Raw genomic sequence first — 19978 nt, forward strand, 5'->3', positions numbered from 1 at the left:
TGTTAAATTAAATGTAATCCTCTTAGAGATTGTTTGGTTTAGCTCATTCTCATATTTCAAACCCATATGTGGTGTTTAGTTGACTATTTTAAAATTAGATACCATTTCTTATGCCCATCTAGAATCAAATTTGATACATGTGGATTTAAGAGAGTGGTATGAGGTATAAATTAAATTTCATTATCTCATTTTTATTTATAAAGTTGAATACAATCTTAAAACATATATCTTAAATATCATGTTATTTAATTTTAAATAAGTTAGGTCTATTTTTATTTAATACAAATTATTAATGATTTTTTTTGATTTAAATATTATAAATGAACATTGAAATTTTAAAATTTTAATTTTTTAATCACTTATATTTATTTATTGTTGTTTGTAAGTTGTATAACAACTTAAATTCGACATATGCAATATATAAAAATTTGATTCAATCAATGAATCAAAAATATTTAAATTAAAGAGATTTCATTCCAGCACGGAAACAACACATGATATGAGGATTGATTTCTGAACCCCATGCCGGTCCAACCTGATTCCTTATTCCAAACCCGTATCGCCTTCTGAACCAAACGACCCCTTAAATGTAATCAAAAACAATTTTAATTATTTTGCATAAGCAGAAGTGGCACTTGGTTACAAACCATATTTTTATTATGAATATTTATAGAAAGCAGCAAAATCGTAAAAAAGCTTTAAAAAGTTAGCACTTTTGATCATTTTCCTTCATTTAATTAATTCATAATAAATACCTTTCATAAAAATTTTAGAAAATTCAAACAACACATCTCACAAAAAAATAAACACCCGTACTTCCAAACTAAATAAATTCCTCTACTTTTTCATAAAAAATAATAAGAAAATATTAAATCTACAAAATACGTTACACCAACATAACACATTTTGACACACATTGTCAAACACAATAAATCACAAAGTTCCAAAAAATTTCTTCTCTAGAACCCACGAGATCACACCAAAAAACAAATTTTTATCTACCACCATCAAAATTTTAAAAAAAAAACTCCAAAAAATAAAATAAAGTACAAATTATATTACAACCTCGGACCCCCTTCTCTGATAAGAGACACACTTGCAATTCTCGCCACCTTCCGACAACAACTACTACGTCTTCGCGATTTCCGAAGTAACATTCTTTTTACCCCCAATCTCAGTTTTACTGTCTGTAAATATTTGTTTTTAACTTCATTTTTTATGTAAGTCATTTCAGTTCTAGTGTTCGTTTTATAGTTCATGTGATTTTATGTAGTTTTTGAATTTTAATTACATGATGTTAATTAGGGTTTTGAATTTGTGATTATTTAGATTATTTTACTGTAGTTATACATTTTTAACTCCATGTTAATATGATTTTTTTTAATTGTAGCATTCGTTTTATAGTTGGTGCAATTTTAAGTAATTTTTTTTTATTTTGATTTTGAATTTGTGAGTATTTGTTGTGTGTTGTTGTTTCAACTCCATGTTAATGTAATTCCTGTTCAATTAGGCGTTAATTTTTGTGTAATTTACGTGATTATTGGTTCTTGATTGTTTTTAAGTAAATGATGTGGATTGAGGTTTTGAATTTGTGATTGTTTCTAGTGTGTAATTATTTTTAACTCCATGTTAATGTAATTCATATCAATTTAAGCTTTTGTTTCGTATAATTTAGGTAGTTATTGATTTTTAACCATTTTTAAGTGAATGATGTGGAATAAGGTTTTGAATTTGTGATTGTTTACGGTATGTAATTAGTTTAGCTCCATGTTGATGTCATTGATTTAGACTCAAGCCTTTGTTGCATGTAATTTATGTAATTGTTGATTTTTAAGCATTTTTAAGTGAATGATGTAAATTAAAGTTTTGAATTTGTGATTGTTTACGGTATGTAATTATTTTAACTCTTTTTTATTCAAGCCTTTGTTGCATGTAATTATTTATGTGATTGTTGATTTGTAAGCCATTTTTGGTTAAATGATGTAAATTTGGGTTTGAATTTGTGATATAATTGGTTTATGATTACAGATATGGAGCCAACGGAAGATTGGGGAAACAAATCATGGACGGTGGATTGTGTTTGTGGAGTGAATTTCGATGATGAAAAGGAAATGGTGAATTGTGATGAGTGTGGACTGTGGAGTGTGGGTGCACACGAGGTGTTCGAGGTACGTAAAGAGCGAGAAAGTGTTTACGTGTGAAAAATGTAGGAGGAAGAGTAAGAGGGTTGAGAATATTGAGGATGAGGTTGCTGATAGTTTGCTTGGAATGGCGAATAAGAGTGGGGAGAATGTGGGGTCTAGCAGGACGACTTGGACAGGGAAAGTTCCGAGGGAGGAGAGGGCGCATGTGCAAGGAATGGTTGGTGGGGAAAGCGCAGGAACGGGGATTTTTGGGTCGGCGTTGTGGAGGGCGAGCGGGTATATACATAAGAAGTTTGGTTTTCAGTATAAGGAGTTTGATTGGAATGACGGGAATGAGACTGGTGGTAATGAGGGTGGTGGAAATGAGCTTGGTAGTGAGGGTAGTAATTGGGGAGCGTTGTCTTTGTTGAATAATTATAAAGCGGGGGGTGTTGGTGGTAGTGTAAGTTTTGGTGCGGGGAAGAGAACAAGAGATGAAGAAAGTAATAAAAAGAAAGGGGAGGAAGGCGAGGAAGTTAATGACTGGAGCAGCCAGCAGAATCGTTTGAAAAAGGATAGGAGTTCGATGAAATCTATTATGAATTACTCTGGCAAGCATAAGAAAGAGGATTCACGAACTTCTGAGGATGTGAGTGCTTAACAAATAATCTAAACTTCTCTTCATCATATAATTTGTGTGGGTGAAATATATAATAGAAAGGGTGGTTGAAACTTGAAATATATAATAGAAAGCATGATATCTTTAGGGAACTTCTGAATTGCAGAGGGGAGCAGTTCTACAACTAGTGAAAGTCTCGTAATCTACAAGATGAAAACCAATCAACTTTACGAACTAAGAAAAAAATAAATCATTTACATGGTTGAATACTGAGCTTTTACTAATTGCTAGAATTGTTTTGTCCTGGTTCTTAGTCAACTAAACATGTACTATGTATCATTCAGTTCAGTGGATAGCTGGTAGGCTAAATTCTGGCTGCTTCTTGATTTAGAATTGGATTTGTATAGAACATAGTAAATTCTACTCCTGAGTTGGTTTATTTTTTCCAGTATAAAACATATTATACATGTAAATTCTTGATGACACGCTTGGTATGATATCTAGATACTAAGGCTCTGATCAGATAAAATGTCCCCAATGATGCTGTAAACTGTCAATTACATTGCTGTCATGTGAACTCTACATTTGTAACTTTCTTAATCATTGATGCATATATCTCTCTGCTTCTATACAGAATATAAATTTTACTTGTTATTACTTGGTATTAGTGGCTAAACTTTCTGCAAGAGTTGTAAACTGTGAGATTTGTTTTGATCTCACAAACTACTTGCCAAACTACTTGCCAAGCAGAAACATGCCAGGGAACTAGGAGCGTGGCAGGCATCTTTTGGGTTTCTTCGATTGGTCCCCTGAAAATAAATTAAAAAAACTTTCTTGTCCATCAGGTCCTAGTTTGTGCAAATTCAATACATCTGTCCTACGATTTCCCTTTTGTTGATGGGCGAGATGTGATGTTTTTTACTTGGGAATTTAATGTTCTCATGTATGTAATAATTAATATTATGTAAATATATCTATATTTGAAAAAAGTGAGAGTAGAGATTTTCACATTTGTCACTGGTGACAAATTAATGATTTTACCAATTAAGTGTAATGTGTGAAGTTATCAGTAGTCTGAAACTACTTGTTGCAAGATACATGTTTAATCAATGTATTCATGCTAGCTATATATATTTTCCTGATGTGCGCCTTTTTTTTAAGCTCAGTGCGTATGTTAAACAAAATTGCAACTTGGTTTGATGGATGAAATATCTTGCTAGTAAAAATAACATGCTTTAACTTGGAATGACAGTATCTTATTCTTTTGTCAGGATAATAGGATTAATAGGATTGATCGAATTAGAACAGAATACCTTCTTGAGAAGGGAAGTGTTGCACCCCATGTTAAAGATTTGCGAAATGGTTATGGTTCAAATGGTAAAATGTCAGTTAGCTGTTCTAAACAGAATGAAGCGCAAGTTGATATAAATGATTCTGTCGGTTTCCCTCGTGTTCGGTGTTCACCGTGTGATGAAAAATTGGATGGCTTAGAGCACGGTCCCGTTCCCCAAAAACTCAGCGACCTTGACAAGCACACTGTGGCTGCTGATTGTCAAACCAATGGGCAATTGGTCCGATTAGAGAATTCTCATCTAATCAAGGAAAGTTCCTCGGAACTTGAAGAAGTCAGGCATACAAGAGAACCATCAGAATCATGTGATGCGACTTTTATTTCTGCAGGTCAGCTTACTAAGGATAAAATGGTAGTTTCTTTAAGGAAATCCTCTTCAACCTCAGCAACCACTTTGCTTTCTGGAACCAAATATTCTGATTGTGATAAGATGTCTGATGCTCAGAATTATAAAGTCAGAACTCAACAAAAAGTTGTGTCTGAAAAGAAAACAAGTGGTAAGAAAGACAGTTCTGCTGGTGGTTTTGTTAAGGACAGGGAGAGGTATGAAAAGTCAACGAGTTCTGCAAAAGAGTTTCCAAAATCTTTTGCCTCTTCTGTGAAAACTTCAAACCGAAGCAAGATTTCGGGTTCTTCTAATTTCAGTAAAACCTTGTCTGAATCAAAGGAATCTATTGCCTTTAGATCTGCTAAACCATCACTGTTACAAAATAGTATAGGTAATCCCGTGTCTTGTGAATCTGCTAGTTCCTTGCAACCTAAGAGTGGATCATATATTGATAATACAACTACCACTTCAAAGTTGATGCATAGAAGACAGTTGAAGGTCAATTATCATCGAAGGTCAACCTCACACTACAAGAGGATCAGTCGAGCACTCTAAACACTCCTGCAACAATAAGTGATGAAGAGGTCTGAGTCAAGCTGGCATTTTGTTGTCATGTTTTCTTGAAGTTCCTCTGCTAATGTTTTTCTAATTTCTGTTTCATCTTTTGCAGCTTGCATTATTATTGCATCAGGAGCTTAACAGATATGCAAGAGCCTCGCGGGTGCCACGCATGCGGCATGCTGGTAGTTTACACCAGTTAGCTTCTCCGACTGGTGCAAGCATGCTCATGAAGCAGTCACCATCTAATTCTGTGGGAAAAGACCATGGTTCGGTAAGTTGCACATGTCACTTTTAATTTCATTTATACTAGTGATTTCTGAATTACATTAATCGTTGTGCTTAAACAATACAAATATTCATTTCGCCCTTGGTAAGGTCGGTCCTTGTTAAGTTAGTTGTGTACTGATTTTTTTTCCTTTTATATCCTTGTTGATTTAAATATAATGTGATAAGTACCGTTAGGTTGTTAAGTAACCATCTATAATTAAAATCCTAAGGTGTTAGGGAGCGTCCTCAATTGGGTTATATAACTCTAATATCTTGCGCGACATGTTTTAGATATATAACTCTAAAATCACTTTTTTTTAAGAATCAAACTTTAAAGCGCATAATGAGTATGTGTTTCCATAAACGTGATAAAAAACAAAGTACTGTTTTAGTTATGTTTCCATAACTAAAACTAGGTACTGTTAACATCATAAATGTTTATCTCATCCTTCCAATTGGTTGATATTGATTGCTTACGTGTCATTCTTTATTGATATTTTTATCAATGTTTATGTCTCGGGTGTTGGCCTTTTATGGCAAATTTTGAGAAATAGTGCACCCAATATCATCAAAGAAGTTAGGTTGGAATGTGTTCCGCGAGAGAAGAACAGTAACGCGGATGCTCTAGCAAAAATGAGGTCGCAACAAGAGGCTGTGTTTTTGGGATCTATCCCCCATGAAATCTAGGAGATTCCTAGTATCCCTGAGATAGAAATTATGCAAGTGGATAAAGCTCCCAAGGAAACATGGATGACGCCCATTCTGGCCTACATCCAGAAGGGAACACTCCCTGAGGATAAGTTTAAGGCTCGTCGACTTCGCTATCAGGCTGTGAGGTACGTGATATATGACGAAGTTCTGTACAAAAGAGGATTCAATCAACCATTTCTTAGATGTGTTGCTGAAGAAGAAGGAGATTACATCTTAAGGGAAGTACATGAGGGAATCTGTGGCAATCACTCGGGGGTAGCTCGTTGGCGATGAAAGTTTTGCGCCAAGGGTATTATTGGCCCACAATGAAAGAGGATGCTACAAATTTTGTCAGGGCATGCGATCGCTGCCAGCGCTTTGCAAACTACTCGTCTATGCCGGCGACGCTCTTGACACCTATGGCAAGCCCATGGCCGTTCGCCATGTGGGGAATTGATCTTATCGGAGAATTACCTAAAGCTAAAGGGGACGTCAAGTATACAGTGGTTGCAGTTGATTACTTTACTAAGTGGGCGGAAGCCATGCCAATGGCTACTATCACCGCAAAGAAAATCAGAGATTTTGTTTTCAACTCCATCGTGTGCAGGTTTGGAATCCCTTAAATGCTTGTCTCTGACAACGGAAAGCAATTTGATAGCAAGGAGTTGCGACAACTATGTGAGGAGTTGAAAATTAAGAAGGAGTTTGCAGCGGTCTATCATCTTCAAAGCAATGGGCAGACAGAAGTTGTTAATAAAATAATAAAGCACACCCTCAAAACCAAACTGGAAGAACGCAAAGGAAATTGGCCCGAAGAACTCCCGAAGGTGATGTGGTCATACAACACTACACCACGATCTACTACGGGAGAAACTCCGTTCATGCTGACTTACGGCTATGAAGCTATGGTGCCCGTGGAAGTTGGTTCGGGATCATTTCGCAGAGACCATCATACAGAGGAAGATGCTGAAGTTAGTCAAAGGATTCATTTGGATCTCTTGGAAGAGACAAGGGAAAATTCTCAGCTAAGGCTCGCAGCGTATCAGGAACGTGCCGCAAGGTATTATAACAAGAAGGTAAAGGGACAATTACTGAAGGTGGGAGATTTGGTACTTAGGAAAGTGATGCCCAACGCGAAGAACCCCCAACATGGAGTGTTTGGAGCTAATTGGGAAGGACCATATAGAATAAAGGTCATCTTGTGGAAAGGGACTTATCACCTTGAAGATATGGATGGGAAGCTGGTTCCGCGAGCGTGGAACGCGGAACATTTCCGAAAGTATTACCAGCAAGGCACGGCTTTGGCCCCTTATGTACCTCTTTTATTATATATTTAGGGCTATGCCCGGATTATAGGCTAGAATTAAATAAATTCCTCCTAGCCTAGAGGGGTAGTGCATGTACTACTTACCTTAGAACTAGTTGAAGGGTCATTTTTTTGAAATAATTTCCCCACGGAGCATAGTAGCCGTGGGACTGGTGCACTTTTGACACCAGAGCGCATTATAAATAAAAATTTATGAAATTTTCCGAAAGTTATTTGCTTGGTTTGCTTGGTTGCATGACGCGTCCTAGCCATAGGGCGCGCCCTGAGTGATAGTTCTACATAGATGTTAGTTGAAGTAGTGGCTGTCAAACGGAACAATAAAACTCAAGTAAAAATGGAACTAAGACGTGTACTATTTCCAAGGACGCGCCCAAGTTATTTTGGTTGATGCTCTTTTAATTTTGATAAAACATAACTAAAAAAGGAAGACAAGTCCTTGCTAAGGACGCGTCCTATCTGAAGGATGAAGTATTTTTTGGGGATGAAGGTGAGGCACGTCAAAATGTTAGGACGCGCCCCATTGCGCTTTGTGCCTTGATTAAATACATAGGTACAACATGGTGCCATGCTCATGTATTTTCCAAAACAAACAAAGAAGCGTTCAACTAGAGAGGAGGCGCCCACAACGGACATTTGCTTGACCTGTGATAGTAGAAAAATTAACAATAGGTCAAAGGTGACGCGTCCGCAATACAGGACACGCCCCTATAAATGACAAAATAGAATACTTAAGTAAAAATCTGCATAGTTAAGGCAGAGAAACTTCATAAAAGTGCAAGCGAATGAAGTTCAAAAATAATCATTACAACTTACAAGGCTTCATGGGCCCGCACCCTAAAGTAGTTCAAAAAATAACTTCATAAATAAACATAGGACGCGTCCTAAGCAGGAGGCGCGTCATGTGGCTTGTCTTGGTCTCCTGCAGGAGGAGGTTGAGTTTGAAGTGGATTAGGAGTAGGGGACGCGTCCTCTTCCTCTAAGCCCAGAAAAATTCTCTTGCTTTTGATAGAATCTGCTGCCCTGACCCTGAAATCCTTGACCTATATCTGGGTGTCTGCATCATACTTTGAAAAGGTATACTCTGGGTCATTTGCAATAAACCCAGAGCACCACTCTTCAAACCTAGCCTGGAAGCCATGCTGGTAAACTAACTTTTTCTCCTCTGTCCATCCATGCAGCCTGTCATCGTTCAGAGTGTCAAGCTCCAGCTGCATGGTGGAATTTAGTACGATAACACTGTCCATCGTTTTCTCCAAAGAGGAGACATTACCTTCTAACACGGCCTTTTCTGCCTCAAGACGCGCCCTCTCCCCCTCCAGGCGTTTGATCTCAACATCTTTTTCTTGGGCACGCAAATTGATATACTTTTCCAAAGATTTTACCTTGTCTTCGGCTTGGCTTTTAGCAGTATCAGTGGCAGCAAGACGCGCCCTGAGCCTTGCAGACATATTAGCACTCTGCCTCGCATGCAAGTGAAGCTCAGCTGGAGCCCTAACCATAGTCTCTTCTGTCTGTTGCTCTGTCCTGAAGGTCCATCCTCTGACCTCATCCTCGGTGAAATCTCCAGCTGTGGACGCGCCCAGGTATCGAAGCACGAAGGATTGATCGTCTGGCACTACTTTTTGACGTTTGGAGGGCGCGTCCTCCACCTTCTCGGGGATGTCTAACACAGTAGTGTCAGTTACCTTTGGTGGAGGAGAAGGAGTTGCAACATGAGTGGGGTTTTTTGCCTTCGGATCAACCTTTACAGGGGCCTATTTCCTGGCCCTTAGCTTTTTGGAGGCCCCAATTGCGAATCCTTTGGGAAGAGAGGCCATATCTGTGATATAAACATGAAAAGGTATTAGTTAAGTACAAGAAGACGCGTCCTGAATACAAGACGCTCCCATATTATGATATAAAATTCTACATGCATGACAGATAAAGACGTGTAAGTGTAGGGAAAGGTGTAAAGGAAAAAGAATGCAAATATGTATAAATATATGTGCGAGTATGAGGCGTCCTAGAGAAGTGACGCATCTTAACTAAGACACGTTTTGGATATATGGAAAGGCATAAGTAATATATTAATAGCAGTCACAGAATTTTATAAAAAGACGCGCCCGGGGGGTAGGGCGCGCCCAAGGTGACAGCGCAGATGTAAAGTAACGTTTATAAGTCAGGCTAAAATTAAAGGAAAAAGGTGAGCATAAAGTGACGCGTCCTAGAGCCATGACGCGTCTTATGTATAAGAATTCCTTACCTTGCTCTAAGTCCACCTTTTTGTTAATGTCTGGCTGAATAATTTCTGTGGCTTGGAGCCTTTTGGATTTTTCGGAAGCGGTGAGAATGGGTTTCCCATTATGGAAATCTCGAAATTTGCAGAGAGAACCCACTCGTGGGGACAAAGCTCCTATTTTCTTCAAATTCTCCTTAGTAATCATGTCCTTGAGGTTGAAATGCTTCTCAGCATACTGCAATACCTTCACTAGCTCTCTTTTTCTTCCTTCCTGTTAGCTCTTTCTGAGTCCTTTTGTCTAGAGAAGGGAGAATAGGTTACAAAAAGAAAAGAGAGAAGGTTATAAAATGGAAGACGCGCCCTGATTCAGAGGACGCGTCCAAGACATTGAGCTTACTTGGTTCTAAGTTGAAGCGAACGCGCGTCCTTTTGACATCATTAATGTAGAAAAATGGCTCCTTCCAGTCTCGTTCATGGCTAATCTTACCTTCATTAAATCCTTTATTGTTCAACCATTTATTAACAACCAGGAAGTGGTACCCGGGAATTTATTTCCTGATGTTGTAGAAAAAACTAAATTCTTTCATCGAGGGCGCGCCCAATCTCAGGTTATGGTACATAATATACAGAGCCCAGGCTAGCTTGTATGAGTTTGGTGATAGTTGGACTGGAGCCACGTGGTACTATTTCAAAATTTTATTAATGTATGGATGCAAGGGTGCGCCCACACCCAAGGAAATTAATTTTTGTGTAAGCACCATTCTTGGGATCCTTTGGTTCCCAATGTTGAAGATGTGCGGCCTCATGGTTCGCAGAGGGCGCGCCCAGATGCCCTCCATGTCATAGTATTTCATATGCCATTTGATTTCCCAGTCAGTCGCGGTAGAGTCAAGAGCTACACAGGCCAGCTTACCTTCTTTTTTCCTTCTGGCATTTTTCTCTGCCTTAGATAGAGCACCAAGCCTTGTCCAGTTACAATCCACTTCAACATCTGAAGGTTCCCAATGTTCCAGGGGAGAATCAGATTTCTGGGGGGACACAGGATATGTCTCGGGGTCAGGAACCCTCCTTTCAAATTCGCTTAAACTGAGAGGGAACGCGTCCTGAGAAGGAGCCGCGCCTTGAGAATTGGACGCGTCCTCATCTGAAACAGCCATCCCTTGGGGTTGTTGGCTGGTGGTGAGTATAATCTCATCATATGTCAAATCTTCGATGGCGGCCCTAGCATGGAGAATTGGAGTTCTTTGCCTTTTAATTCCCTTCTTTTTCATTCTTGAGCTTATGGGGACATGATCCATAGAATCAGAACTGGAATCAGACATTATAGAGTTCTTTGATTTGAGGGAGTCGAAGACGTGTCTCTCTGCTCTGAGGAAGGAACTCGTCCTGTGAAATTCAGGAAAATTGGGTTTGAAAGGGATCAAGTGTGGAGAGTAGATCCCAAGGTGTTTATTGAGAACTTTGAACGGATGGAAAGGTGATGAAGATGGCGCGTCCTTCAGCTACAAAAGAAGGAATTAACAATTGAGGACGCGTCCATAAAAAAAAAAGAAAAATGAATGATTGAATGATGAAGAAGAAGAAAGATGCTAGAGATATTCGAGGACGCGTCCTAAGAATCTATCATGTGAAATGCACTACGCAGACGCGTCCTAGTAAAGTGTTGCCCCTATGCGACCTTTAGTTAAAACGGCTTAAATATGTGCCTTAAACAAAGGAAAATAAGGTGCGCCCTGACGGGAAGGCACGTCTAATATGGTTGCAATATCGTGGAATCTCAATCGATTATAATCAATTTGGGGGAAGTTTTCTAAGAACTTAGAAACAGGTAATTATGGAATCAAAAAAAGGCAAAGTATGACCCAATTATAGATATATACACATATATATACAAGAAAAACTAAGAACAGTTCATAGAAGCATGAGGTTTTAGAACAGTTTTTTGCTCGTTCTAGTCGATTTACTCGGTGAAATTAAGAGATAATTGAAGATTGGCGTACCTCGTAAGTTGGGGTTGGATTAAGCAGGACGAATCGAGTAATGGTCGGTGGAATCGTCGAGTTCTTGGATTTAACTTCTTGCAGCGGCGGTAATGGCGGTTCTGGGAGAGAGAGAATGGAGGATGGTGATAGTGATTTGATGTGACTGGGGTATTTATAGGAGAAGGACGGCCACATGGATGACAGTTGTACGCCACAGGTATAAGGAGAATAAAAGACGCGTCTTTAACATACGACGCGTCCTATATTTGTGGGCCAAATTTCATTTTGTGGATTCAAGGATAAAAATTTCAATTTTGTTTTTAACTGCAAATGAAATTTGGGGGGTAGTTGTTATATCCAAAATTTGGCATTGGATTGACTCGGGTCAAACGCGAGCTAATTGCAGTCAAGCTCAATATTACATTGTAGAAGACGAGGATCCGTCCAGGCACAGAGGACGCACCTGCTTGTGAGGAGATGTGTTACAATCTGGTAGTAACGGAGCGTGGGGAGTGCATGGTCAATTGAGGACACGCCCAAGATATGTGGACGCGTCAATGATTATGAAAGTGTTTGGCACATGAGATCTTGTGGCAATGAACACTGTAGGGCGTGCCTGTATTTACCAGGACGCGCCATAGGAAGTGGAATGTTGTGCATGATGGTTTTTGAAGAGACAGTGCAAATCTCATAAAGGTGAGGACGCATTCTGTGATTGGTCTATGTGTTCTCAAGGGTGACTTCAGGGCAAAGCTTGCATGGAGATGAGCAATGGAGGTTATTTTTACTAACGTATTTATTGCAGGTACTCTTGGAAGAATTTCCTCCTTGAGACGGTCAAGGAGGGGGATGCTTGATGATTGAAGGCCTCCTCCTGTATTCGACGGGTGTCCTCGTTGGGGATGCGGGGTTAACTTTGGTGTGTGCTTTGGGAACTCTGTTCTTGTATTCAACGGGTGTCCTCGTTGGAGAACTTTGTAGTCATCCTGCACTTTACACCCAAGAGCTTGGGATCACCTGTCCTGCTATCTGGTGGGTTATCCTCATTCGGGGGACAGGGACGCGTCTGACATTTGGGGTGAACCGTGGCCATACCTGCGTCCGTACATCAAGGGAAATAGCTGTAGCGGAGTGTTATCCTTGCGCAGGGAGATGCACTATCCGTGAAGTCCTGCGATTACAGACGAGGCTTGGGCCTTCGCGGTTGGGGCTCATAGTTGGACATTCCTAAAGCTAGCGGAAGGCGGACTTTGGATGAGCTTCTACTGGACCTAGGAATAAGAATTCTAAGCCCATTAGATTTCTTGTTCTACGAGAACTACGTCAGGCTTGATCCCTATATAAAGGGTACGTAGGCACATTGAGAGGGTAAGAAGTTGAGAGCTGATAAGAGAGCCACCACTTACTCTGATCAATCTCAGCCTAAAACAACCACAAATCACCATACATCGCTTAATTTTCCGGTAAGAACCACCGTCACAGATCTTAGTTCCGGCAAGAAACCTCAATCTTTGTTGTTACCAGATTCCTCCGTCAAAAGATTCCTTTGATTCAGACAAGGTTTTACTGAAACTAGAGGAACCTGAAATCTTGCTTCGGTTTGAAGTTTTCACAGAAGAGGCAAAAGATTTTGGAAGCTCTTTTGCAGAACTCGTTGACTTTTCATACCTCTCTCTGTCCTTAACAAAACCACCAGCAGAACTTCTTTCTTACCACTTGTTTTCTTTTCAGACACAACTTTTTGTTGAGTTCTGACTTTATAATTCTGAGCATCAGACGTCTTATCACAATCAGAATATTTGGTTCCGGAAAGCAAAGTGGTTGCTGAGGTTGAAGAGGATTTCCTTAAAGAAACTACCGTTTTATCCTTAGTAAGTTGACCTGCAGAAATAAAAGTCGCATCACATGATACTGATGGTTCTCTTGTATGCCTGACTTCTTCAAGTTCCGAGGAACTTTCCTTGACTAGATGAGAATTCTCTAAACCGACCAATTGCCCATTGGTTTAGAAAATAACGGGTTCAGAAGTAGCTACTACATTATAGATTTGACAATCAGCAGCCACAGTGTGCTTGTCAAGGTCGCTGAGTTTTTGGGGAACAGGACTGTGCTCTAAGCCATTCAATTTTTCATCACACGGTGAACACTGAACACGAGGGAAATCGACAGAATCATTTATATCAACTTGTGCTTCATTCTTTTTAGAACAGCTAACTGACATTTTACCATTTGAACCATAATCATTTTGCAAATCTTTTACAAGGGGTGCAACACTTCCCTTTGTTGAATAATTATAAAGCGGGGGGTGTTGGTGGTAGTGTAAGTTTTGGTGCGGGGAAGAGAACAAGAGATGAAGAAAGTAATAAAAAGAAAGGGGAGGAAGGCGAGGAAGTTAATGACTGGAGCAGCCAGCAGAATCGTTTGAAAAAGGATAGGAGTTCGATGAAATCTATTATGAATTACTCTGGCAAGCATAAGAAAGAGGATTCACGAACTTCTGAGGATGTGAGTGCTTAACAAATAATCTAAACTTCTCTTCATCATATAATTTGTGTGGGTGAAATATATAATAGAAAGGGTGGTTGAAACTTGAAATATATAATAGAAAGCATGATATCTTTAGGGAACTTCTGAATTGCAGAGGGGAGCAGTTCTACAACTAGTGAAAGTCTCATAATCTACAAGATGAAAACCAATCAACTTTACGAACTAAGAAAAAAATAAATCATTTACATGGTTGAATACTGAGCTTTTACTAATTGCGAGAATTGTTTTGTCCTGGTTCTTAGTCAACTAAACATGTACTATGTATCATTCAGTTCAGTGGATAGCTGGTAGGCTAAATTCTGGCTGCTTCTTGATTTAGAATTGGATTTGTATAGAACATAGTAAATTCTACTCCTGAGTTGGTTTATTTTTTCCAGTATAAAACATATTATACATGTAAATTCTTGATGACACGCTTGGTATGATATCTAGATACTAAGGCTCTGATCAGATAAAATGTCCCCAATGATGCTGTAAACTGTCAATTACATTGCTGTCATGTGACTCTACATTTGCAACTTTCTTAATCATTGATGCATATATCTCTCTGCTTCTATACAGAATATAAATTTTACTTGTTATTACTTGGTATTAGTGGCTAAACTTTCTGCAAGAGTTGTAAACTGTGAGATTTGTTTTGATCTGACAAACTACTTGCCAAACTACTTGCCAAGCAGAAACATGCCAGGGAACTAGGAGCGTGGCAGGCATCTTTTGGGTTTCTTCGATTGGTCCCCTGAAAATAAATTAAAAAAACTTTCTTGTCCATCAGGTCCTAGTTTGTGCAAATTCAATACATCTGTCCTACGATTTCCCTTTTGTTGATGGGCGAGATGTGATGTTTTTTACTTGGGAATTTAATGTTCTCATGTATGTAATAATTAATATTATGTAAATATATCTATATTTGAAAAAAGTGAGAGTAGAGATTTTCACATTTGTCACTGGTGACAAATTAATGATTTTACCAATTAAGTGTAATGTGTGAAGTTATCAGTAGTCTGAAACTACTTGTTGCAAGATACATGTTTAATCAATGTATTCATGCTAGCTATATATATTTTCCTGATGTGCGCCTTTTTTTTAAGCTCAGTGCGTATGTTAAACAAAATTGCAACTTGGTTTGATGGATGAAATATCTTGCTAGTAAAAATAGCATGCTTTAACTTGGAATGACAGTATCTTATTCTTTTGTCAGGATAATAGGATTAATAGGATTGATCGAATTAGAACAGAATACCTTCTTGAGAAGGGAAGTGTTGCACCCCATGTTAAAGATTTGCGAAATGGTTATGGTTCAAATGGTAAAATGTCAGTTAGCTGTTCTAAACAGAATGAAGCGCAAGTTGATATAAATGATTCTGTCGGTTTCCGTCGTGTTCGGTGTTCACCGTGTGATGAAAAATTGGATGGCTTAGAGCACGGTCCCGTTCCCCAAAAACTCAGCGACCTTGACAAGCACACTGTGGCTGCTGATTGTCAAACCAATGGGCAATTGGTCCGATTAGAGAATTCTCATCTAATCAAGGAAAGTTCCTCGGAACTTGAAGAAGTCAGGCATACAAGAGAACCATCAGAATCATGTGATGCGACTTTTATTTCTGCAGGTCAGCTTACTAAGGATAAAATGGTAGTTTCTTTAAGGAAATCCTCTTCAACCTCAGCAACCACTTTGCTTTCTGGAACCAAATATTCTGATTGTGATAAGATGTCTGATGCTCAGAATTATAAAGTCAGAACTCAACAAAAAGTTGTGTCTGAAAAGAAAACAAGTGGTAAGAAAGACAGTTCTGCTGGTGGTTTTGTTAAGGACAGGGAGAGGTATCAAAAGTCAACGAGTTCTGCAAAAGAGTTTCCAAAATCTTTTGCCTCTTCTGTGAAAACTTCAAACCGAAGCAAGATTTCGGGTTCTTCTAATTTCAGTAAAACCTTGTCTGAATCAAAGGAATCTATTGCCTTTAGATCTGCTAAACCATCACTGTTACAAAATAGTATAGGTAATCCCGTGTCTTGTGAATCTGCTAGTTCCTTGCAACCTAAGAGTGGATCATATATTGATAATACAACTACCACTTCAAAGTTGATGCATAGAAGACAGTTGAAGGTCAATCATCATCGAAGGTCAACCTCACACTACAAGAGGATCAGTCGAGCACTCTAAACACTCCTGCAACAATAAGTGATGAAGAGGTCTGAGTCAAGCTGGCATTTTGTTGTCATGTTTTCTTGAAGTTCCTCTGCTAATGTTTTTCTAATTTCTGTTTCATCTTTTGCAGCTTGCATTATTATTGCATCAGGAGCTTAACAGATATGCAAGAGCCTCGCGGGTGCCACGCATGCGGCATGCTGGTAGTTTACACCAGTTAGCTTCTCCGACTGGTGCAAGCATGCTCATGAAGCAGTCACCATCTAATTCTGTGGGAAAAGACCATGGTTCGGTAAGTTGCACATGTCACTTTTAATTTCATTTATACTAGTGATTTCTGAATTACATTAATCGTTGTGCTTAAACAATACAAATATTCATTTCGCCCTTGGTAAGGTCGGTCCTTGTTAAGTTAGTTGTGTACTGATTTTTTTTCCTTTTATATCCTTGTTGATTTAAATATAATGTGATAAGTACCGTTAGGTTGTTAAGTAACCATCTATAATTAAAATCCTAAGGTGTTAGGGAGCGTCCTCAATTGGGTTATATAGCTCTAATATCTTGCGCGACATGTCTTAGATATATAACTCTAAAATCACTTTTTTTTAAGAATCAAACTTTAAAGCGCATAATGAGTATGTGTTTCCATAAACGTGATAAAAAACAAAGTACTGTTTTAGTTATGTTTCCATAACTAAAACTAGGTACTGTTAACATCATAAATGTTTATCTCATCCTTCCAATTGGTTGATATTGATTGCTTACGTGTCATTCTTTATTGATATTTTTATCAATGTTTATGTCTCGGGTGTTGGCCTTTTATGGCAAATTTTGAGAAATAGTGCACCCAATATCATCAAAGAAGTTAGGTTGGAATGTGTTCCGCGAGAGAAGAACAGTAACGCGGATGCTCTAGCAAAAATGAGGTCGCAACAAGAGGCTGTGTTTTTGGGATCTATCCCCCATGAAATCTAGGAGATTCCTAGTATCCCTGAGATAGAAATTATGCAAGTGGATAAAGCTCCCAAGGAAACATGGATGACGCCCATTCTGGCCTACATCCAGAAGGGAACACTCCCTGAGGATAAGTTTAAGGCTCGTCGACTTCGCTATCAGGCTGTGAGGTACGTGATATATGACGAAGTTCTGTACAAAAGAGGATTCAATCAACCATTTCTTAGATGTGTTGCTGAAGAAGAAGGAGATTACATCTTAAGGGAAGTACATGAGGGAATCTGTGGCAATCACTCGGGGGTAGCTCGTTGGCGATGAAAGTTTTGCGCCAAGGGTATTATTGGCCCACAATGAAAGAGGATGCTACAAATTTTGTCAGGGCATGCGATCGCTGCCAGCGCTTTGCAAACTACTCGTCTATGCCGGCGACGCTATTAACGCCTATGGCAAGCCCATGGCCGTTCGCCATGTGGGGAATTGATCTTATCGGAGAATTACCTAAAGCTAAAGGGGACGTCAAGTATACAGTGGTTGCAGTTGATTACTTTACTAAGTGGGCGGAAGCCATGCCAATGGCTACTATCACCGCAAAGAAAATCAGAGATTTTGTTTTCAACTCCATCGTGTGCAGGTTTGGAATCCCTTAAATGCTTGTCTCTGACAACGGAAAGCAATTTGATAGCAAGGAGTTGCGACAACTATGTGAGGAGTTAAAAATTAAGAAGGAGTTTGCAGCGGTCTATCATCTTCAAAGCAATGGGCAGACAGAAGCTGTTAATAAAATAATAAAGCACACCCTCAAAACCAAACTGGAAGAACGCAAAGGAAATTGGCCCGAAGAACTCCCGAAGGTGATGTGGTCATACAACACTACACCACGATCTACTACGGGAGAAACTCCGTTCATGCTGACTTACGGCTATGAAGCTATGGTGCACGTGGAAGTTGGTTCGGGATCATTTCGCAGAGACCATCATACAGAGGAAGATGCTGAAGTTAGTCAAAGGATTCATTTGGATCTCTTGGAAGAGACAAGGGAAAATTCTCAGCTAAGGCTCGCAGCGTATCAGCAACGTGCCGCAAGGTATTATAACAAGAAGGTAAAGGGACAATTACTGAAGGTGGGAGATTTGGTACTTAGGAAAGTGATGCCCAACGCGAAGAACCCCCAACATGGAGTGTTTGGAGCTAATTGGGAAGGACCATATAGAATAAAGGTCATCTTGTGGAAAGGGACTTATCACCTTGAAGATATGGATGGGAAGCTGGTTCCGCGAGCGTGGAACGCGGAACATTTCCGAAAGTATTACCAGCAAGGCACAGCTTTGGCCCCTTACGTACCTCTTTTATTATATATTTAGGGCTATGCCCGGATTATAGGCTAGAATTAAATAAATTCCTCCTAGCCTAGAGGGGTAGTGCATGTACTACTTACCTTAGAACTAGTTGAAGGGTCATTTTTTTAAAATAATTTCCCCACGGAGCATAGTAGCCGTGGGACTGGTGCACTTTTGACACCAGAGCGCATTATAAATAAAAAATTATGAAATTTTCCAAAAGTTATTTGCTTGGTTTGCTTGGTTGCATGACGCGTCCTAGCCATAGGGCGCGCCCTGAGTGATAGTTCTACATAGATGTTAGTTGAAGTAGTGGCTGTCAAACGGAACAATAAAACTCAAGTAAAAATGGAACTAAGACGTGTACTATTTCCAAGGACGCGCCCAAGTTATCTTGGTTGATGCTCTTTTAATTTTGATAAAACCTAACTAAAAAAGGAAGACAAGTCCTTGCTAAGGACGCGTCCTACCTGAAGGATAAAGTATTTTTTGGGGATGAAGGTGAGGCACGTCAAAATGTTAGGACGCGCCCCATTGCGCTTTGTGCCTTGATTAAAAACATAGGTACAACATGGTGCCATACTCATGTATTTTCCAAAACAAACAAAGAAGCGTTCAACTAGAGAGGAGGCGCCCACAACGGACATTTGCTTGACCTGTGATAGTAGAAAAATTAACAATAGGTCAAAGGTGGCGCGTCCGCAATACAGGACACTCCCCTATAAATGACAAAATAGAATACTTAAGTAAAAATCTGCATAGTTAAGGCAGAGAAACTTCATAAAAGTGCAAGCGAATGAAGTTCAAAAATAATCATTACAACTTGCAAGGCTTCATGGGCCCGCACCCTAAAGTAGTTCAAAAAATAACTTCATAAATAAACATAGGACGCGTCCTAAGCAGGAGGCGTGTCATGTGGCTTGTCTTGGTCTCCTGCAGGAGGAGGTTGAGTTTGAAGTGGATTAGGAGTAGGGGACGCGTCCTCTTCCTCTAAGCCCAGAAAAATTCTCTTGCTTTTGATAGAATCTGCTGCCCTGACCCTGAAATCCTTGACCTATATCTGGGTGTCTGCATCATACTTTGAAAAGGTATACTCTGGGTCATTTGCAATAAACCCAGAGCACCACTCTTCAAACCTAGCCTGGAAGCCATGCTGGTAAACTAACTTTTTCTCCTCTGTCCATCCATGCAGCCTGTCATCGTTCAGAGTGTCAAGCTCCAGCTGCATGGTGGAATTTAGTACGATAACACTGTCCATCGTTTTCTCCAAAGAGGAGACATTACCTTCTAACACGGCCTTTTCTGCCTAAAGACGCGCCCTCTCCCCCTCCAGGCGTTTGATCTCAACATCTTTTTCTTGGGCACGCAAATTGATATACTTTTCCAAAGATTTTACCTTGTCTTCGGCTTGGCTTTTAGCAGTATCAGTGGCAGCAAGACGCGCCCTGAGCCTTGCAGACATATTAGCACTCTGCCTGGCATGCAAGTGAAGCTCAGCTGGAGCCCTAACCATAGTCTCTTCTGTCTG

General features: G+C 39.6%; 2 protein-coding genes across 2 annotated transcripts; both read left to right on the top strand.

Moving 5' to 3' along the window:
- The first annotated feature begins 2124 nt into the window (after positions 1-2124).
- On the top strand, positions 2125-2590 carry LOC141692231 (uncharacterized). The gene is made up of 2 exons (XM_074496959.1): positions 2125-2524; positions 2586-2590. Exons 1-2 carry the CDS (start codon positions 2125-2127, stop codon positions 2588-2590), a joined length of 405 nt encoding a protein of 134 aa, XP_074353060.1.
- An 8934-nt stretch (positions 2591-11524) lies between these two features.
- LOC141692232 (uncharacterized) lies at positions 11525-17431 on the top strand. Its single transcript, XM_074496961.1, has 5 exons — positions 11525-11609; positions 13730-13971; positions 15212-16117; positions 16290-16451; positions 17135-17431. Exons 1-5 carry the CDS (start codon positions 11525-11527, stop codon positions 17429-17431), a joined length of 1692 nt encoding a protein of 563 aa, XP_074353062.1.
- The last annotated feature ends 2547 nt before the right edge of the window (positions 17432-19978 follow it).

This window comes from Apium graveolens, chromosome 10 (genome assembly GCF_009905375.1).
Source record: "Apium graveolens cultivar Ventura chromosome 10, ASM990537v1, whole genome shotgun sequence".
NCBI lineage: Eukaryota > Viridiplantae > Streptophyta > Magnoliopsida > Apiales > Apiaceae > Apium > Apium graveolens.

What these genes read in the sequence shown, in the direction of transcription:
- LOC141692231 (XM_074496959.1), top strand. Translation starts at nt 2,125, where the DNA reads ATGAGTGTGGACTGTGGAGTGTGGGTGCACACGAGGTGTTCGAGGTAC.
- LOC141692232 (XM_074496961.1), top strand. Translation starts at nt 11,525, where the DNA reads ATGGTCGGTGGAATCGTCGAGTTCTTGGATTTAACTTCTTGCAGCGGC. An exon ending in TGCATAGAAGACAGTTGAAG is followed by an intron (nt 16,118 to 16,289) that starts GTCAATCATCAT and finishes CATCTTTTGCAG; the next exon opens with CTTGCATTATTATTGCATCA. An exon ending in TGGGAAAAGACCATGGTTCG is followed by an intron (nt 16,452 to 17,134) that starts GTAAGTTGCACA and finishes CATGAAATCTAG; the next exon opens with GAGATTCCTAGTATCCCTGA.